The 16144-nt window shown below is 54.4% G+C and overlaps 1 protein-coding gene across 3 annotated transcripts in view; it reads right to left on the reverse strand.

Annotated features, from left to right (window-relative positions):
• Positions 1-16144, reverse strand: part of ADCY5 (adenylate cyclase 5) — a 155839-nt gene that overhangs the window by 37662 nt on the left and 102033 nt on the right. For all 3 annotated transcript variants that reach the window (XR_003792385.1, XM_029214843.1, XM_029214842.1), the window contains 5 exons: positions 13420-13531; positions 11775-11902; positions 9595-9753; positions 8578-8719; positions 6490-6630 (listed from right to left, as the gene is read on the reverse strand). Coding sequence is in view for 2 of the 3 variants with exons in the window: in XM_029214843.1 (XP_029070676.1) it covers positions 6490-6630; positions 8578-8719; positions 9595-9753; positions 11775-11902; positions 13420-13531 (682 nt within the window). In the remaining variant the exon portion in view is untranslated. The remainder of the gene's footprint in view (positions 1-6489; positions 6631-8577; positions 8720-9594; positions 9754-11774; positions 11903-13419; positions 13532-16144) is intronic.

Consider the following 16144-nt stretch of genomic DNA (forward strand, 5'->3'; position numbering starts at 1 on the left):
GGTCACCAGGAGCTTGGACACAGAGAGCACTGTCACTCAGTCATCCCCTCCTTCCTTCATGTGGCAAATACAGCTGGGTTTGGGACAGGCTCCGTGCTGGGGGCACACTGTGATTTTACTTCATCCACTGGAAAAATCCATGAGTCAAAGCTCTTCGTGTCCCCCTACCCAATTCCTTGTCATTCCCCAAACCTTCCTTCACCCTCCTCCTGGACCCTGGGCTTGGTGGGTCCCCTCCCAATTCTGCCACTTACTCAGATGGAAATAAGGGAAACTGCCAGGCCGATCAATCCCCACACGCCTGTGCACACCTGTGCACACACACAGCTCATGCACACTCACACCCCCCCCAACTCCTGCCAAGCACACATAAAATCTCCTGGGACTTCACAAGTTTTGAGCTTAAGAAAACTAAACTCTGGTTACCTGCAACAGCTTTTCTGGTATCTGAGAACCAATGTGTTCTTCTAAGGCTGGAGCTGGCTGGGGACCCAGGAGGTGAGGAACCTGCCTGCCCCGGTTTGATTACTGTTCTGATGTTCACACACACAGAGCAGGGGTGAGGGTGGGAAGGGCCCTTACTGGTTGCCAAACTCAAGGCCCTACCTAGAGTTCATCTATAAAGGACAGAAGTGTGTCAGGGTCTGACCAACTGTGGCAGAATGGAGGGAGGGGCCCCTAACATGGGAAGAGGTGGGATCAGGGAGGCAGTGGGGGAGGCACAAGCACCCCAGGACAGGTGGCTTCAGGTTGCCAAGACAAGGACAGAGGGTGGCCTCTTGTCCCTGTGGCCCAGCATGGAACACGCTGCTGGGCAGCCAGGGGGCTTGGCAAATGTCGGGGGAACCCAAACCCCAAATGAACACAGCTCTCTTCATTCCCACTGAGGAGTGGGGTTTATGATGCTCTCCGCGAGCCGGAGCTGCCGGGCTCCGAAATAGACGTGGGGCCCGTGGGCACTGAGGTGCTGTCTATTCTCCTCACCAGCTCAAGGCTCCCAGGGGCCTTGGCAGCCCCTAGTGCCACATCCAAGTGCCCAGCCGTGGGCTCTGAGCTCCTCCCGGGCTGCCCAGTGGCTGTCTTCCTTTCTCCTCGTCCTCTGAGAATCACCAAGCCCTCGGTCCAGGCTGCAGGGTCCCGCCCACCTCACTGTCCCCACTCGAGGCTAGAGGAGTTGGGGTCTCTCACGTGAGTGCCCCATCTGGGGGCAGGCAGGATCTCTAGGGCACAAGCTCGAGTGGGCGGCAGAGAGTCCGGACAGGCCAGTCTCTGTGGACCATGGCGAGGGGCTGGCCCGCTGATCTCCACCACAGGGGCCAGCAACGATTTTACTCGGAGGACATCCAAGCCACATTATGCCTACGCTGGTCTCTACAGCTCAGAACTATACCTGAAATGTGTCTAATGAACCTGTCTCTGACTTCCTCCAGTGCTCCTTTGGTGGTTTGCAGGGGCTGGTGTTGGGGGCCAGGTCCGCTCTAGGCTTCCTGGGTGCCGGGCTGGGGTGGTGAACTGACTGCAGTCAGGGAACACTTTGGTGGATAAACCATGGCAAAGGGCCTTTAAGAACACAGGCAGACTGGGTTCCAGTCCCCTGACCTGCTTTCTAGTCCTAGGACAACGGTCCCCAGCCGGCAAGGAGGACACTCAGATGGGTTCCTGCCATTGTGCCTCAGCACTTCTGGAGAGCAGCTCAGCTCAGTGTTTCTGTTTAGTCCCCGAGTCCTCTCCTTCTGACCTACAGCAAGACCAGAGGCCGTGGGCCCCTCTGCTCATCCACACTGAGGTGCAGACTCCAGTTTGCACGCCTGCCCTGGCAAAGCTGCTGTGGGGAACACTTGGGCCCAGCCTGCCGCCTCTGAAGAATGCACAGCTTACCCGAGCCCGGTTAGATGAGCAGGAGTCCACGTATGATCTCCCGTCAACCTTTTTATTAATAAAGAACCTTAGAGGACGTCCCTGGTGGCGCAGTGGTTAAGAATCTGCCCGAAAATGACTCTACTACCCAAAGCAATCTACAGATTCAATGCAATCCCTATCAAACTACCACTGGCATTTTTTCACAGAACTAGAACAAAAAATTTCACAATTTGTATGGAAACACAAAAGACCCCGAATAGCCAAAGCAATCTTGAGAACAAAAAACAGAGCTGGAGGAATCAGGCTCCCTGACTTCAGACTATACTACAAAGCTACAGTAATCAAGACAGTATGGTACTGGCACAAAAACAGAAAGATAGATCAATGGAACAGGATAGAAAGCCCAGAGATAAACCCACACACATATGGTCACCTTATCTGTGTTAAAGGAAGCAGGAATGTACAGTGGAGAAAGGACAGCCTCTTCAATAAGTGGTGCTGGGAAAACTGGACAGGTACATGTAAAAGTATGAGATTAGATCACTCCCTAACACCATACACAAAAATAAGCTCAAAATGGATTAAAGACCTAAATGTAAGGCCAGAAACTATCAAACTCTTAGAGGAAAATATAGGCAGGACACTCTATGACATAAATTACAGCAAGATCCTTTTTGACCCACCTCCTAGGGAAATGGAAATAAAAACAAAAATAAACAAATGGGACCTCATGAAACTTCAAAGCTTTTGCACAGCAAAGGAAACCATAAACAAGACCAAAAGACAACCCTCAGAATGGGAGAAAATATTTGCAAATGAAGCAGCTGACAAAGGATTCATCTACAAAATTTATAAGCAGCTCATGCAGCTTAATAACAAAAAAACAAACAACCCAATCCAAAAATGGGCAGAAGACCTAAATAGACATTTCTCCAAAGAAGATATACAGATTGCCAACAAACGCATGAAAGGATGCTCAACATCACTAATCATTAGAGAAATGCAGATCAAAACTACAATGAGATATCATCTCTCACCGGTCAGAATGGCCATCATCAAAAAATCTAGAAACAATAAATGCTGGAGAGGGTGTGGAGAAAAGGGAACCCTCTTGCACTGTTGGTGGGAATGTAAATTGATACAGCCACTATGGAGAACAGTATGGAGGTTCCTTAAAAAACTACAAATAGAACTACCATATGACCCAGCAATCCCACTACTGGGCATATACCCTGAGAAAACCATAATTCAAAAAGAGTCATGTACCAAAATGTTCATTGCAGCTCTATTTACAATAGCCCGGAGATGGAAACAACCTAAGTGCCCATCATCGGATGAATGGATAAAGAAGATGTGGCACATATATACAATGGAATATTACTCAGCCATAAAAAAAAAACGAAATTGAGCTATTTGTAATGAGGTGGATAGACCTAGAGTCTGTCATACAGAGTGAAGTAAGTCAGAAAGAGAGAGACAAATACTGTATGCTAACACATATATATGGAATTTAAGGGAAAAAAATGTCATGAAGAACCTAGGGGTAAGACAGGAATAAAGACACAGACCTACTAGAGAATGGACTTGAGGATGTGGGGAGGGGGAAGGGTAAGCTGTGACAAAGCGAAGAGAGGCATGGACATATATACACTACCAAATGTAAGGTAGATAGCTAGTGGGAAGCAGCCACATAGCACAGGGAGATCAGCTCAGTGCTTTGTGACCGCCTGGAGGGGTGGGATAGGAAGGGTGGGAGGGAGGGAGACGCAAGAGGGAAGAGATATGGGAACATAGTATATATATAACTGATTCATTTTGTTGTAAAGCAGAAACTAACACACCATTGTAAAGCAATTATACTCCAATAAAGATGTTAAAAAAAAAAAAAATCTGCCTGCCAATGCAGGGGACACGAGTTCGAGCCCTGGTCTGGTCTGGGAAGATCCCACATGCCACGGAGCAACTAAGCCCGTGAGCCAGAGCTACTGAACCTGCGCTCTAGAGCCCGTGAGCCACAACTACTGAGCCCGTGTGCCACAACTACTGAAGCCCACACGCCTAGAGCCCGTGCTCCGCAACAAGAGAAGCCACCGCAATGAGAAGCCTGCACACCGCAACAAAGAGTAGCCCCCGCTCGCTGCGACTAGAGAAAGCCTGCCAGCAGCAACGAAGACCCAACGCAACCAAAAACTAAATAAATTAATAAATTAATTTAAAAAATAAAAATAATTTTAAAAAAAAGAACCTTAGAGACCTTACAACACTCATGCCTAAACCAGCACAGCTCATTACTACATCTTAAAAGCTGAGTAAAAGTTGGAACAAGATTTAAAGAAATAAACTGCTGACTACGAGTTACTCCCCTCTAACTGCTCTCAGTCACTGCTTAATGCAATCCCCTCCCCTCCACTGCATCTTCAGTGGAAGTCGGGGTAGAAGCTTTCTCTTTGCATATCTTTCCCAAGGGTTTCTGGGTGAGTTTAACACCAAAAGCCAATGGTGTGCCTGGCGGCTGCCAGATCCCATCCCATCCCTGGCCTAGACACTGGGCTGGCAGGGGCCCAGGGGATGGTACTTTGATGCTGGCCTCTCAGGTGACTCTGCCCAGCAAGGATGGGGACGGGGAGCCTCTTCTCTCCCTCTACAGGGGTGTCCCCGAGCTTTCTGATCACTTTGCATTCCTTCCCCACTGGGTGAAGCAACCAACACCACGGAGGAGCCCTTCCGACAGCCAGTCTCCCGTGAGACTGTTTCCCCAGTTACAGCCCTTCTGCTAATTCTTCCAAGGTTTCTTGTCCTAACAATGATTAACGTCTGCCAAATCGGTGCTTATAGTCCAAACTGCCCCCTTGGAGACTCTGAAATACCTAAAGAGTCCACCTGCACCAAATATCGCTAAGGAAAAAAACTTTCCGAAGATTTTAAACGGAGAACGTACAAGCAGGCACCTTTCTTGCCTGCTGGTGGTTCCTCTCCACCTCTGTCCTGCCCCATCTTTTTATTCCCTGTTCTCCCTCATCTCCTGCTCCCCCGCCCCCGCATCTCCCCCTTACCCTCTCTGTCCTCCTGCTCTGGTCTTCCTGAGACCTGTCCTCCTCTTTCCTCCCACCTGGATGAGAGGCTCCCTCCTTGCATTCTGCTCTCAGTCTCCCCCTTTCCTCTCACTCCCTCTCTCACCTCTTGGCTGTCCTGGTCAAGTGGGTAGAGAGTCCACAGGAGATGATTCAAGAACTGGGGTGAGAACAGGGGGGGATCCAGCAACCGCTCTTTGCTTTGGGGAGGGGCCTGGAGGGAGCGGGAGTGGGGCCTGGAGCCCTGGGTGGCACTGACCAGGCCTGGGACGTCTAAGTTCAAAGCCCTGGGGCAAGGCTGACCTTTCCCACTCTTCGTCGCTTAGGACCTTGGTGTCCTGTGAGTTGTTTCTTTACCACCAGAAGTTAAAATGGTGATCTTGACTCAATTCACTTTTTTCTTCTGTACATTTTCCTTAAACCTTTGTCATCTGCTATTTGCTAGCTGGCAAGGAGCAGAATGACTGGTCCCTAGCCTGTCTCCTCCCTCAGACCCCTGGATCTGTCTGCCGACAGCTGGACTCCCGTGGAGTCTCTCTCTAATCCCTGCTGCTGCAGCTTAAACCCAGTCTGATCCACAGGCCCCCTACGTGGGGATCCTAGGGTCGGCATGGCCCCCCATTCCTCTACCTGGATCTGTGGGAACTCAGTGGACACACACACACGGCTTCCTCACCCGTCCCTCTCTCAGAGCGGGCAACTCCTGCCTGGGTACCAGGCTGCCCTTGACCTGAGGAGTGCGCTCAGATGCAGAAGCCAAGATCTCAGATAAAAATAAAGAACTGCTTCAAACTGACTTCTTGTCATCCCTCATTCTCTTCTTCTCACCCTCTGAAGTCTTCTTTCTAGCATTACTGATAGAACCCAGGCAGGGCATCCTGAATTAGCCCGTCCCTGCTGTGTGCAGGGGTGGCTGAGGGTGTCTGTCCTCTGAGGCCGGCTGGGTCCCTTGAGATGGAGGCAGCACCCCTACCACGGCCTCTGCTCACTCAGCCTGCATGCTCCCACAGGAAGACTGGAATTAGCAGGGCGTTTCTCAGCACAGAGGGCAAAAAGACCATCACCTGGCACTTGCCAAAAAGCACTGGGATGGTTTCTGAGCGACTGGGCCAGAAGATGTGTTTCAACTGCCTGGGAAATGCAACAGATGCTGGAAGGTGTCTGACAAGCCTGTGCCCACCCAACTCCCCGGGGCTCCCCAGACAGTGCCAAGAGGCCCTGGAGGCTCTGTTTGGACCCTGAGTCCAGACAGATGGGTCTGCTTCCAGCCTACACCAGGAAGCTCTGCCAAGGGGGAATGAAGAAGGGGCTTCACCGCTCTGCTCCAAAGCCAAATCCGGCCTGCCAAGAGATGGTGGGGCCCACGGAGAAAGCCCAGGGTCGGAAGTCAGGCGCTCTGTCTCCTGGTCCAAAGTCAGGGCGAGCCCCCTTCCAACGATTCCTTCTGTGGCTCTCCAGATTCCCTGGGTAACAGGAGGGGCCTGGCCCAGTCCTCACACCCACTGGAGGCCCCAGCCCTGGAGAGTGTGGCCCACACACTGCCCTGCCAGCTACTCACCATCCGTTTCATCTCCTTGGACACCTGGTTGCCACCCAGGTGGTTGTAGAAGGGGCGCTCGGCCCCCCAGTGTGGTGGGTTGTGCCCGATCGAGTTGGTTCTCTGGCGATTCATCTTGGCAATCATGGCCTTCTCTTCTTTCTGGGAGAGCAACATAGATGCATCAGCCTGTGGGCAGGGCCCATCAGGTGAGCCCAAGTAGGGAGTTTCTCATTCCTCCCAGGTGCCTGGCCAGGTAGGGGTTAAGGCACTGCCTCCCTCCCTTCTCTGCTCAGCCCGGAGCCCTGAGGTCTGCCAAGATCCTAAAGCTCACCCAAGAAATCATCCTAAATCCCTCCGAACTCCCCAACGCCAGCCCTGGCTGGGAGCTGGGAGCCTCAGGTGGGAGCAGCAGAACAGGAGGACGAGGTTTGTCTTGTTAGAAAGCCAAGGGGAATGGGAACATCTGTCGCTGGCATAGAATTTTAGATGTGGACAGAGCCTGGGTCTGAAAGTGCTTGGGGGGTGATGGACGGAGAGGAAACATGAGATTCCAATTTCCACCCCAAAACAGGCATGTTCTAGCAGAGCGGGTAGTAGGACAGGCCCTGCAGCTTCTGGAGGTTTGGGTCATTAGAACATGAGATGCAAGGGCTGACGCGCATTGCACAAATACACCAACGGGGCCTCAGCCAGCTCTCCATGTGCCAACCACAACCTATCTGTCCATCCATCCAAATGAGCTCGAGGTGGAGGGTTGGAGAGGCCCTGGAGGGACCTGGGTGGCCTTCCCTTCAACTCCCTCCCTGAGCCTGGGAAGGGAGCCGGCCAGATCAGAGGCAGAGGGGAGGGGACACAGCCTGCTTCAGCAGACACTGCTCTGGGTCGGGGCTGGAGGGGTGGGGGGTGTCCTTTTCTGTCTCCATTTCATCTTTTCTGAACCACTTGTCAAGCTAGAAGAATCAAGACCCAGAGAACCCAGGGCAGAGGGTAACCCTTCAGCCTGGGCGGGGCAGGAAGGTGAGGCTAGAGGCGTTATGGGCCCAGCAGACAGGAGAAGTGTGGGAGGGGGCCTGGGAGGATTTTGGTTCATTTATACTACAGCCAAACAACAAGCAAATGCTTTAAAATGAGTCAATTAAGCCACTAAGTGCTTTCCCCAGAGTACCTAAATCCTCCCATCCCTCTCTCCGGATGTCTGTGGCAGGGCCTGATACCGCTCCCTCAGAGGCACCCCGTAGTCAGGTCCTGTGTGCTGGGATGTGCTTCTGTGGAGGGTGAGGTGTCCCTCTGATGTCCCTCTCAGGGTGGACACCTGCCTCAAAGAGCTCTGCCCACCTTGAAGAATCTACTTTTGCTGTCTCCAAGACTTTCTCTGAACTTTTCTCGCAGCTTAATTTTGTCTTCAGTCTAATTCCTTAGGACAGAAACAGGGAAGCTTTTCTCTATCAAAGGGCTCTGACCAATAGATAAATTCAATTGAAAGATTTATAAGTAAAAGGCATTATAATTAAGGAAAAATGTAAAATATAAAATGTTCTCGTTTGCTTTAAAAATTAAGAACGTGGAACGTGACACTATTAAAAATAGAAAACTGAAGTCTGCTAATAATTCAGTTTTATATTTTGGCAAGTGTGGGCTGAGACAAAAGAAGGAAGAAGAAAGACTGGAAAGTGCAAGAGGGGAAAAGACAGAGTTTCAAGAAACAGAGGTATATAAGTACAGGCAGAGAGAGAGCGAGATCCACCTAGTTTAGGCAACAGACAAGGAACGAGATGGAAATAAAGGACGTGGTACACACAGAGTTCCCTGATGCTTCTTTTCCACCTCGCGGCCTTCTGCTGTATTGTTACTAACCGATCTGAGGTCTGTTGCTTTTTCTGCAACAGAAGCAAAATGAAAACCTCCCCTCTTTGCCACCAGCCTTTACAAAGCCTCTGTAGCTCTCGCGTCCTTCCTGAGAGGCGGGAACCACGACTGCATAAGAAATTCAGGACTTGCCTCAAGGAAAGAGTAAGAGAAGGAAGCAGCAGGCTAAGCAACATTCCTCCCCAAAGAATGAAGCCCTCCCACCCCCCCGCCCCCCACCCCAGCCCTCGGTCCCCGGACCCGCTTCTGGGTGCAGTGCAGGATGAGGAAGGTCTCGATACTGTGCTCTTTGAGGTAGGCGTTGCGCTCGCCCCCACCGCCCGGCTCCACTTCGTAGTCGCCGTTCAGGTAGTTGAGTGTGGCCTTGGTGATGTGGATGCGTCTACGGGTTGGGGGGGAAGCAGGGAGAGGAGGGCAGCAGACGTGAATGCAGAACCCCTGCTCCCATGCAGAACCAAACTGTAAGCAACTCAGTCAGCATTCGAATCCCAGGGCCCCAAACTCTGACTCAAATGCTAACCCCTACCTGGATCTCTCAATGGACTGTATCCCTCCAACCTCATCAGGATGGCAAGGTGGGCCCCTCGCCAGCTCGTGTTCACCGAGACCACACCGCATCACCTCGGCACCACGTTATTACAGTGACGTAACACATCGGCCTGCCGGGAGAGCACAGCCTCCCGTCTCACAAACTTTGCAAACCTGCTCAGGAGCCAGCAGTGGCTCCTGCTGACTGCAGGACTGCGTCCAAATTCCCCAGCCTGGCATGCACGTCCTTAACACAGGCACTGTTTCCTCCCACTGGTTCCTAAAAGGCCATCTGCTCTACTTGCATTCCCTGAAGTACTGTGTTTTCCTCTGCCTGTGCCCGTCCTCAGCCTGGCAGCTCCCCCGGCCCTCACCTTCCTCACCTGCCCCCATCCTGCCCCGTCTGCCAGGCCAGCTGACCTTCCACCTCCTGGCCACCCCCGGAATTATCCCGGGCTCCTCCCTCCTCTAGAAGCCTACCCTGACCTCCTGCGTCTCACGACAGGCCGCCAGGTTCTGTGTAAATATCTTCTGGGTGAAGACTGGGTAAGGTTGGGGCCATGCTCCCTACAAGTTGCCATGTGTGGCGTCAGTGCTTGGTTACTAGAGGAATTCCACTTAAATTCTGCCAACCCCAGGGCTGCAGCTACCAGGTCCTGCCCACCCTAGCCCTTTCCCCATGACAGCCACCTGGGTGGGCCGGGCGGGAAGCTGCCCTCACTCACTCACCCCGCCTTGCCTCCAGCCTCCATGTGGTTGGCCAGCGTGACATCGTTAGACCAGACGTCGAACTGCCACTTCCTGAGGCCAAGGACGCCACAGTGCACTCGCCCGCTGTGGATTCCCACACGCATGTTCACGTTGACACCTGTCACCTCCCGGACCAGCCTAGGGATGGAGTAGGGGTAAGGCCGGGAGGGGGTCAGGGCCAGGCGCAGAGAGGTCAGGGTGCGTGAGAAGGTGCAGGGGTCAAAGAGTCATTTCTCTCCAGGCCAGCCCAAATCCAGAGTCTGAGACTGTGCATCCTGAAGGGCAGGGCTGGGCCCTGGTGCCCAGGGGCTGAGGGTTGTGAGAGGCGCTGCTTCCCATCTTGCCCGCAAGGTGGCGCAGTGCCTCACACTACGTCCCAGGCCCACTGCTTCTCCCCAGCGAGGGCACCTGAGCCAGCGCTACCCTCAGTCAATAATTAAGTTGTTCTGAAAATGCAAGCGCACGTTAGTGCCGATTTGAGTCGACAGGAAAGTTATAGTCACTCCAAACCCCACTCATATAATTCTCGGATTTACCCACATTGCTGCTTCTTCGACATTAGCAGGATAATGGAGAAAAAGAGAACACAGGCCCTGCCCAGGAAAGATAGGGGAGCTGGGGCAGGTGCAGGGGACCACGGGTGCTCCACGTGCTAGAAGACAACGCCAACCCCATCACATGCACCACGTACGTATTCGGGGCGGGCCGCCTGTAGGAGGGGGAGTGGGATGGAAGCTCTACAGCTCTGGGTATGTGTCTGGGGCCCGGAGTCTGTGGAAAAGGGAGCCGGTGCTCTGGGGGGAGGGTCACAGTGTGCACTTCTTAGGGACCTGGACCCTCCTTGGCTCCCTGGGGATGGACCCACTCAGCCAGCCATGGGGCCGGCAGTCCGACTTGGCCTGCTGGGCAGGACCACCATGTGGGCTCCAGCTCTCACCCCACCCCACCACTGAGAGGCTGACACCTACCACAGGGAATATTTATGTCATCCATGTATTTCTCTCGTCCTGGGATCAACTCTGCAAATACCTCTGCTGGAGCTGTGCCTTCCATCCACAGGGCCTCTGGCCACTGGCTTAGGTTGATATCTCTCATTCTACCTTTTTGGCTTCACTCCAAGGCCACCTTCTTCATGAAGCCTTTCTGGGTCCTCCCAGTGAAATCAACTGCCCCCTCCTGGCCCCTCCCACCCCAGTTTGCCTCTCTTACCTGATGGTGTCCACTGGGCATGCCTGGTATCAGAGCAATGGGAGTCCTGGCCCCTCAACAGGCTCTGTGCTTCCGGGCAAGGGACCCCCTGTCTAGCCCGGGCACACAGGGGCACTCGGCAAACACTGCCGAAAGGAACTGAGCCAAACAGCATGGACCCGGCCACCTTCTGGGCCAGTTACTCTGACCTCTGACCTTGCCCACTGTGGTTTTTCCTTTGCCCCACCCAGTCTACTTCTAAAGCTCACAGTTTTGGAACCTGGACGCAATCTCTGGCCTACTCCCTTGGCTGACCTGTAAGCTTGGCTTGTCCATGTTGCTTAATGACTGGGGCTCCTTCTGTGGTCAGCAGTGACCAAGAATCGGCCAATGATCCTGGCTGCTATTGCTGGCAGGGAGGATGGATTTTCTTAAATGGGAACACCTGTGTTTGCATCCACCTGCCTAGCAGTATTACCCTGGGGAGCCGTTTAGCCCCTGTGCGCCCAACCTTTCTCATCTGTGAAGAAATGGGACTGGTGACTTCTACCCCTGGCTGGGTGGCTATGAGAAGACATGAGGCCTGGAGTGCAAGGCCCTGCCATGGCACAGGGTACAGCACAGCTGCCAGCCAGTCCTCCTTTCCTGGAGGGGTGGCTCCATACCCCCTGCCGCCCTGGAGTCTGCAAAGCCCTCCCTTCTTCCAGGACATGTCCCTCTGTGCAGAGCTTCCCAGGCTGCTGTGAGCACAGGAGCCCGGGAGAAGGCTCAGAGCCTGGAGGTATGAATCAGCCCTCCGGTGTGGCCAGGGTCCTTGGGAGGTGGCTTTGCCCCACTATTTCCCTGCTTCCATCAGTCCAACATGAGTCAGTTACTCGGGATATGGGACAGTCCCCCTGCAGACGGACGGTCCCACTGGAGATGGACAGTGTCCCCACAGGCGGGCAATCACCCTGGAGACGGGCACTTACGAGATGGCCTCAATCATGTCCATGCCCATCTCCACGCAGCAGTGGGCATGGTCAGCCCTGGCTTCAGGCAGCCCTGAGACGCAGTAATAACAATCTCCCAGGATCTTAATACGTAAACAGTGATTCTCCTGGAAAGCAAATTAATTTTAAAAATTAAAAATAGTAGGAAAGAGAAGTGGGAGGGAAAGAAACAGGAAGCAAACAGATTCACCCCATGCCTGGAATAACTTGCCTTTTAGGGCAGCGAGCACAGACCCAGTGCCGGCATGAGGTGTGGCCCCAGCCTGGGGACAGGCTTATCGGGAGCCGTGGGGGACGGAGGACAGGCTGAGCCGCGCTCGAGAAGCATTCCAGCCACCCCAGGCTCAGGAACTCACTCTTTTGGCCACAGCTGAGGCCCAAGAAGAATACAGCTGGTCCAATGTGGCAGCAAATGGGGCAGACTCAACAGTGTGAGAGGCCCCGACCTGAGAGCGAGGGCCCATCCCACCCCCAGCCCTGCGACACGCTCCGACTCTTGGCCTACGGTTCTAACAGTTTTATGACTCTCCTTTTATGAAAAGACTGAAGCAGAAGTGAGATTTAACCAAAGCTCGCCTGACCCCCAGCCTGAGATTTTTATCCAAGACAGTTCTGCTAAGCCAGCAAGCACGTGCGTGCTAAGACAGCCATAGAGTGGAAGCACCTGCCCGCTGCAGGGTCACCCCTCGGGCCGCAACCGATGCATAACTGGGATTGAGATGGACTGTCATTAATCACCAATTCTGAGCTGTCCAAGTCTGCTTCCCAAAGGTTATTTCGTGAAGCTGGTACGCTGGGACCCAAGTATCTGTGTGCCCTGGACTCTCCTTTAAGGCCCTTCCAAAACCCAAGGGCCGAGCATGTCCCCGTTCACCTCACCCACACTCGGTGATAAAATCAGTGAGGTGTGAGGCCCACCATCAATGCCCTTGGAGGCCCTTGGCACCGTCTCTCATCCATGATCTGCCTGGTGTCCTGTGGCGGCCCAGGGGACATGTCCACCTCTCGGTGGACATTGCAGTAAGTGGGCCCCGACACAGGACTCTCCAAAGGCACAGAGCATCACTCAGAGCCACAAAGGCTGGGAAAGGACGGCAGAGTATAAACAGGGACTAACGAACGTGTGTCCTTCACCACTCCATGCCCGGGGCTGGGGGGGTGGGGTCACTTCCAATCTGTCCCAACGTGGAAGAGTCCTCTTTCCATAAGTCTCTTGGGTGACACACAGCTGTCTGCAGGCCAGTTGAGATTCAGACTCATTTATTATTATTTTTTAATCACTCTGGCCACCCTCATCAGCAACGTGGCTCTGTGGCACCGAATTTGCTCCTCCAAACACGAATTCCACAAATTCAGGGGTCAGGGCAGCATTTCCTGCAGGCCTCACCGCCCCTTTCCACCGATGGAGGGCTTGTGACCGGTGACACTGTGAGCATCTCTGAGTGTGCGGCGGGGCTGACGTGAAGCGTGAGGACACGCAGCCACAGCCTGTATGGCCCCACCTCCCCAGTCCCCGATGGCGGACTCCGTAGCACCCTACCCCAGGCGGCCCAGATCAGGCCACCCTTCCGGCCCCGGCTCGGGCACACGGGGTCCCCAGGGCAGTGGGCAAAAGGTGACTCACTGCAGCCAGCTTGTCGAAGCGGGCGAAGAGCTCGTTGAGGGTCATGACGAGCTCCTGGGCAGTGCACTGGGACGCCAGGCTGGTGAAGCCCTCGATGTCAGCAAACAGGATGCTAGAGAGACAGGGGCAAGACCCCCGTGAGGAAGGAAGGTCAGAGGGATGCAGCTGGGGCCACCCTCCGCTTTAGGAGGGCTGCCAGCCAGCAAGAGTCCTGGGAGCTCCAAACGGCTGCTGGGGAGGGGAGAGAGAGAGCTGACGCTGGTGGCCTCTCCCAGATGGTAGGGAAATGCCGGGCCAGCCCTCCTTTCTGTAACTCCCTGCACCCTCGCTCCCACCCAGGAGGAAACGGGGGCCGAGGCGCATGAGGCTGGGGGTCGTACGTCTGCCTGAGGCCATGCAAACAGGGCCTGCTCCCCTCACCCTCAGCCACCTCTCAGGCCTGCCCCCCGTTTGACTCCTGAGCAGCCCCCTCAAGGTAGCTGGGTCCAGGAGAAGGGTCTTTGGTTCATCTTGTCTGGAAAGTGTTTCAGGCCCTAATGGCGGCCGTACAGAGGTCTCACTTCCCAAACCCATACACAGGGAATCCAACCCCAGGCCCTCCATACCTAGGGAGTCCTCTAGAAGAGACAGAATAAAGAGGCCCAGGGAGGAGGGAGAGGAAGACACAGACAGTAAGTGTCTCTGGAAGCCCCCCAACTTGTCCTGCCGGCTCCTTCGGCCTCATCCCCAGGGCCCTCGGGTGCACCCGCTGGTCCCTGCATTGCACGCTGTGATCTTTCATCTGTTCCCGAGACTGAACGTGTCTTCCTTTTCTTTCAAAACAGACTACCAGAGGTGAGGCCCCAGGGCCAGAATGTGTAAGGGCCCCAAGAGTTTTTTCTTAAAATGGACACAGAAATAAATGTACTAACTCTTGTGGGCTGAGATGCTCCTGGTGGCTGGGCACGGGGACTGGGGTTTCCGACCTGCCACCTCACTGAGCCCTCCAGGCAGCCCTGAAGGGGGGCCTGGTGTCCCCATCCCAAGATGAGGAGCCTTGGGGAAGAGCCACGGACGGTAGCTTGGGGGCTCTTCCCCACGGCCTCTGCTCTCTCCTCTGATCCACGCGGCTCCCGAGCCTCCAGACCGACAGTCTCGCTTCAAATTAGAGTGTAGAACTAAACATGCCTTGTCATTTTATTTGGAAAATGTGTGTTCATGCATTAAGCACATCTTTTCATTCTGCTGTCTGACATCCGGGGTCTTCCTGACCTGGGGAGCCTGCCTCTCCCAGGCCAGCCAGTTCCTAGAGATGGTCAACCACTCGCCTTGGAGTCCAGAGCCTCCCACCCCAGTCAGGTTCCCACACCTGGCCCACCACTCCCCTGCCCTATTCACCCCAGGGACAAGTGCCAGGTAACTCGGACAGTCCTATGCCTCAGAGCCCACCGACATTATTCAAACTAGCCAATCCCAAGCCTGCTTGCCCTGCCTCACCCATTCCTTCCTGCAGAAACCTCAACAGAGGCTCTAGCCCACGTTTCCCCTCATGCTGCCTCCTCACTGACCCCTGTGCTTCCCCGGGCGCCCCCCAGCCCATGGCGTAACGCATCCTCTCCTCTTGGGACCTGTGAGTAACACACTATCTTTTCAGTGGCCGCCGTCTCCTGATCTGCTGGCCTCACCGAACCTGGATAATAATAACACCTACGTTTTAAAATAGTTGGACATTGCTCTAAGCACTTTACATGTATGAACTCATTTAAGCCTCACAACCACCCTTTGAGGTTGGAATCCTTTTCGAGGTAAGAAAACTGAGGCACAGAGAGGTTGAGTCACCTGCCTAAGGCCACACAGGCTTGTGTGGGTCCACAATCCAGGAGTTAAGCCAATAAGTACTATGCTGTCTGTTGGCCCCATAGTCATCTTAAATGAGTAAAAGCACAGTTCACTGGTCTGGCATTGTATACGGGGCAGAGGGAGGTGGAGGGACAGGTGTGGGCTGCCGTAGGCGGGCAAGTACAGGACTCCATCGTGAGGGGACACGCTCTGCACCAGCTTACACGAGGGGAAGTGGGAGCGCATCTCGGGGCTTGGGCTAGGCAAGTACAAGAAAAGTACAGGAGGGCAGCCCCCAGGCCCCGAGCCCAGTGCTGTTTCCCGGCTCCGAGGCTCCTCTGGCCACCCTGACCCCAGTTCAGACCAGCATACAAGTGCAGGAGGAAAGCCAAAGAGGGTGGGAGAAATGGGGGAGCTGGCAAGAGAGGAGACAAATGAGGGGGACGGAAGGAAAGGTAAGGAGGAGGAGCAGAGAGGAGAGATTGTCAGCCCACAGGACTCAGAAATCAGACAAGCTGCTCCAGAGTGGCAGCCACGGGGCCGGGGCTCAGAAGATGAAAGGGAGCCGGAGCCCCCATCAGGCTTTTTTTTTTTTTTTTTTGCGGTACGCGGGCCTCTCACTGTCGTGGCCTCTCCCGTTGCAGAGCACAGGCTCCGGACGCACAGGCTCAGTGGCCATGGCTCACGGGCCCAGCCGCTCCGCGGCATGTGGGATCTTCTGGGACTGGGGCACGAACCCATGTCCCGTGCATTGGCAGGCAGACTCCTAACCACTGCGCCACCAGGGAAGCCCCCCCCCCCCATCAGGCTTTGATGCCTGGTGTCTGGCAGACAGGCTCAGCACCCCGCCCGGGGGAGTCTGTGAGCATCCACACTGGTGAGAGAGAAGCACGTGAAGGGAAGTGGC

The sequence above is a fragment of the Monodon monoceros genome, unplaced genomic scaffold (assembly GCF_005190385.1).
Source record: "Monodon monoceros isolate NGI ecotype Baffin Bay Population unplaced genomic scaffold, NGI_Narwhal_1 Super_Scaffold_11, whole genome shotgun sequence".
Taxonomy (NCBI): Eukaryota; Metazoa; Chordata; class Mammalia; order Artiodactyla; family Monodontidae; genus Monodon; species Monodon monoceros.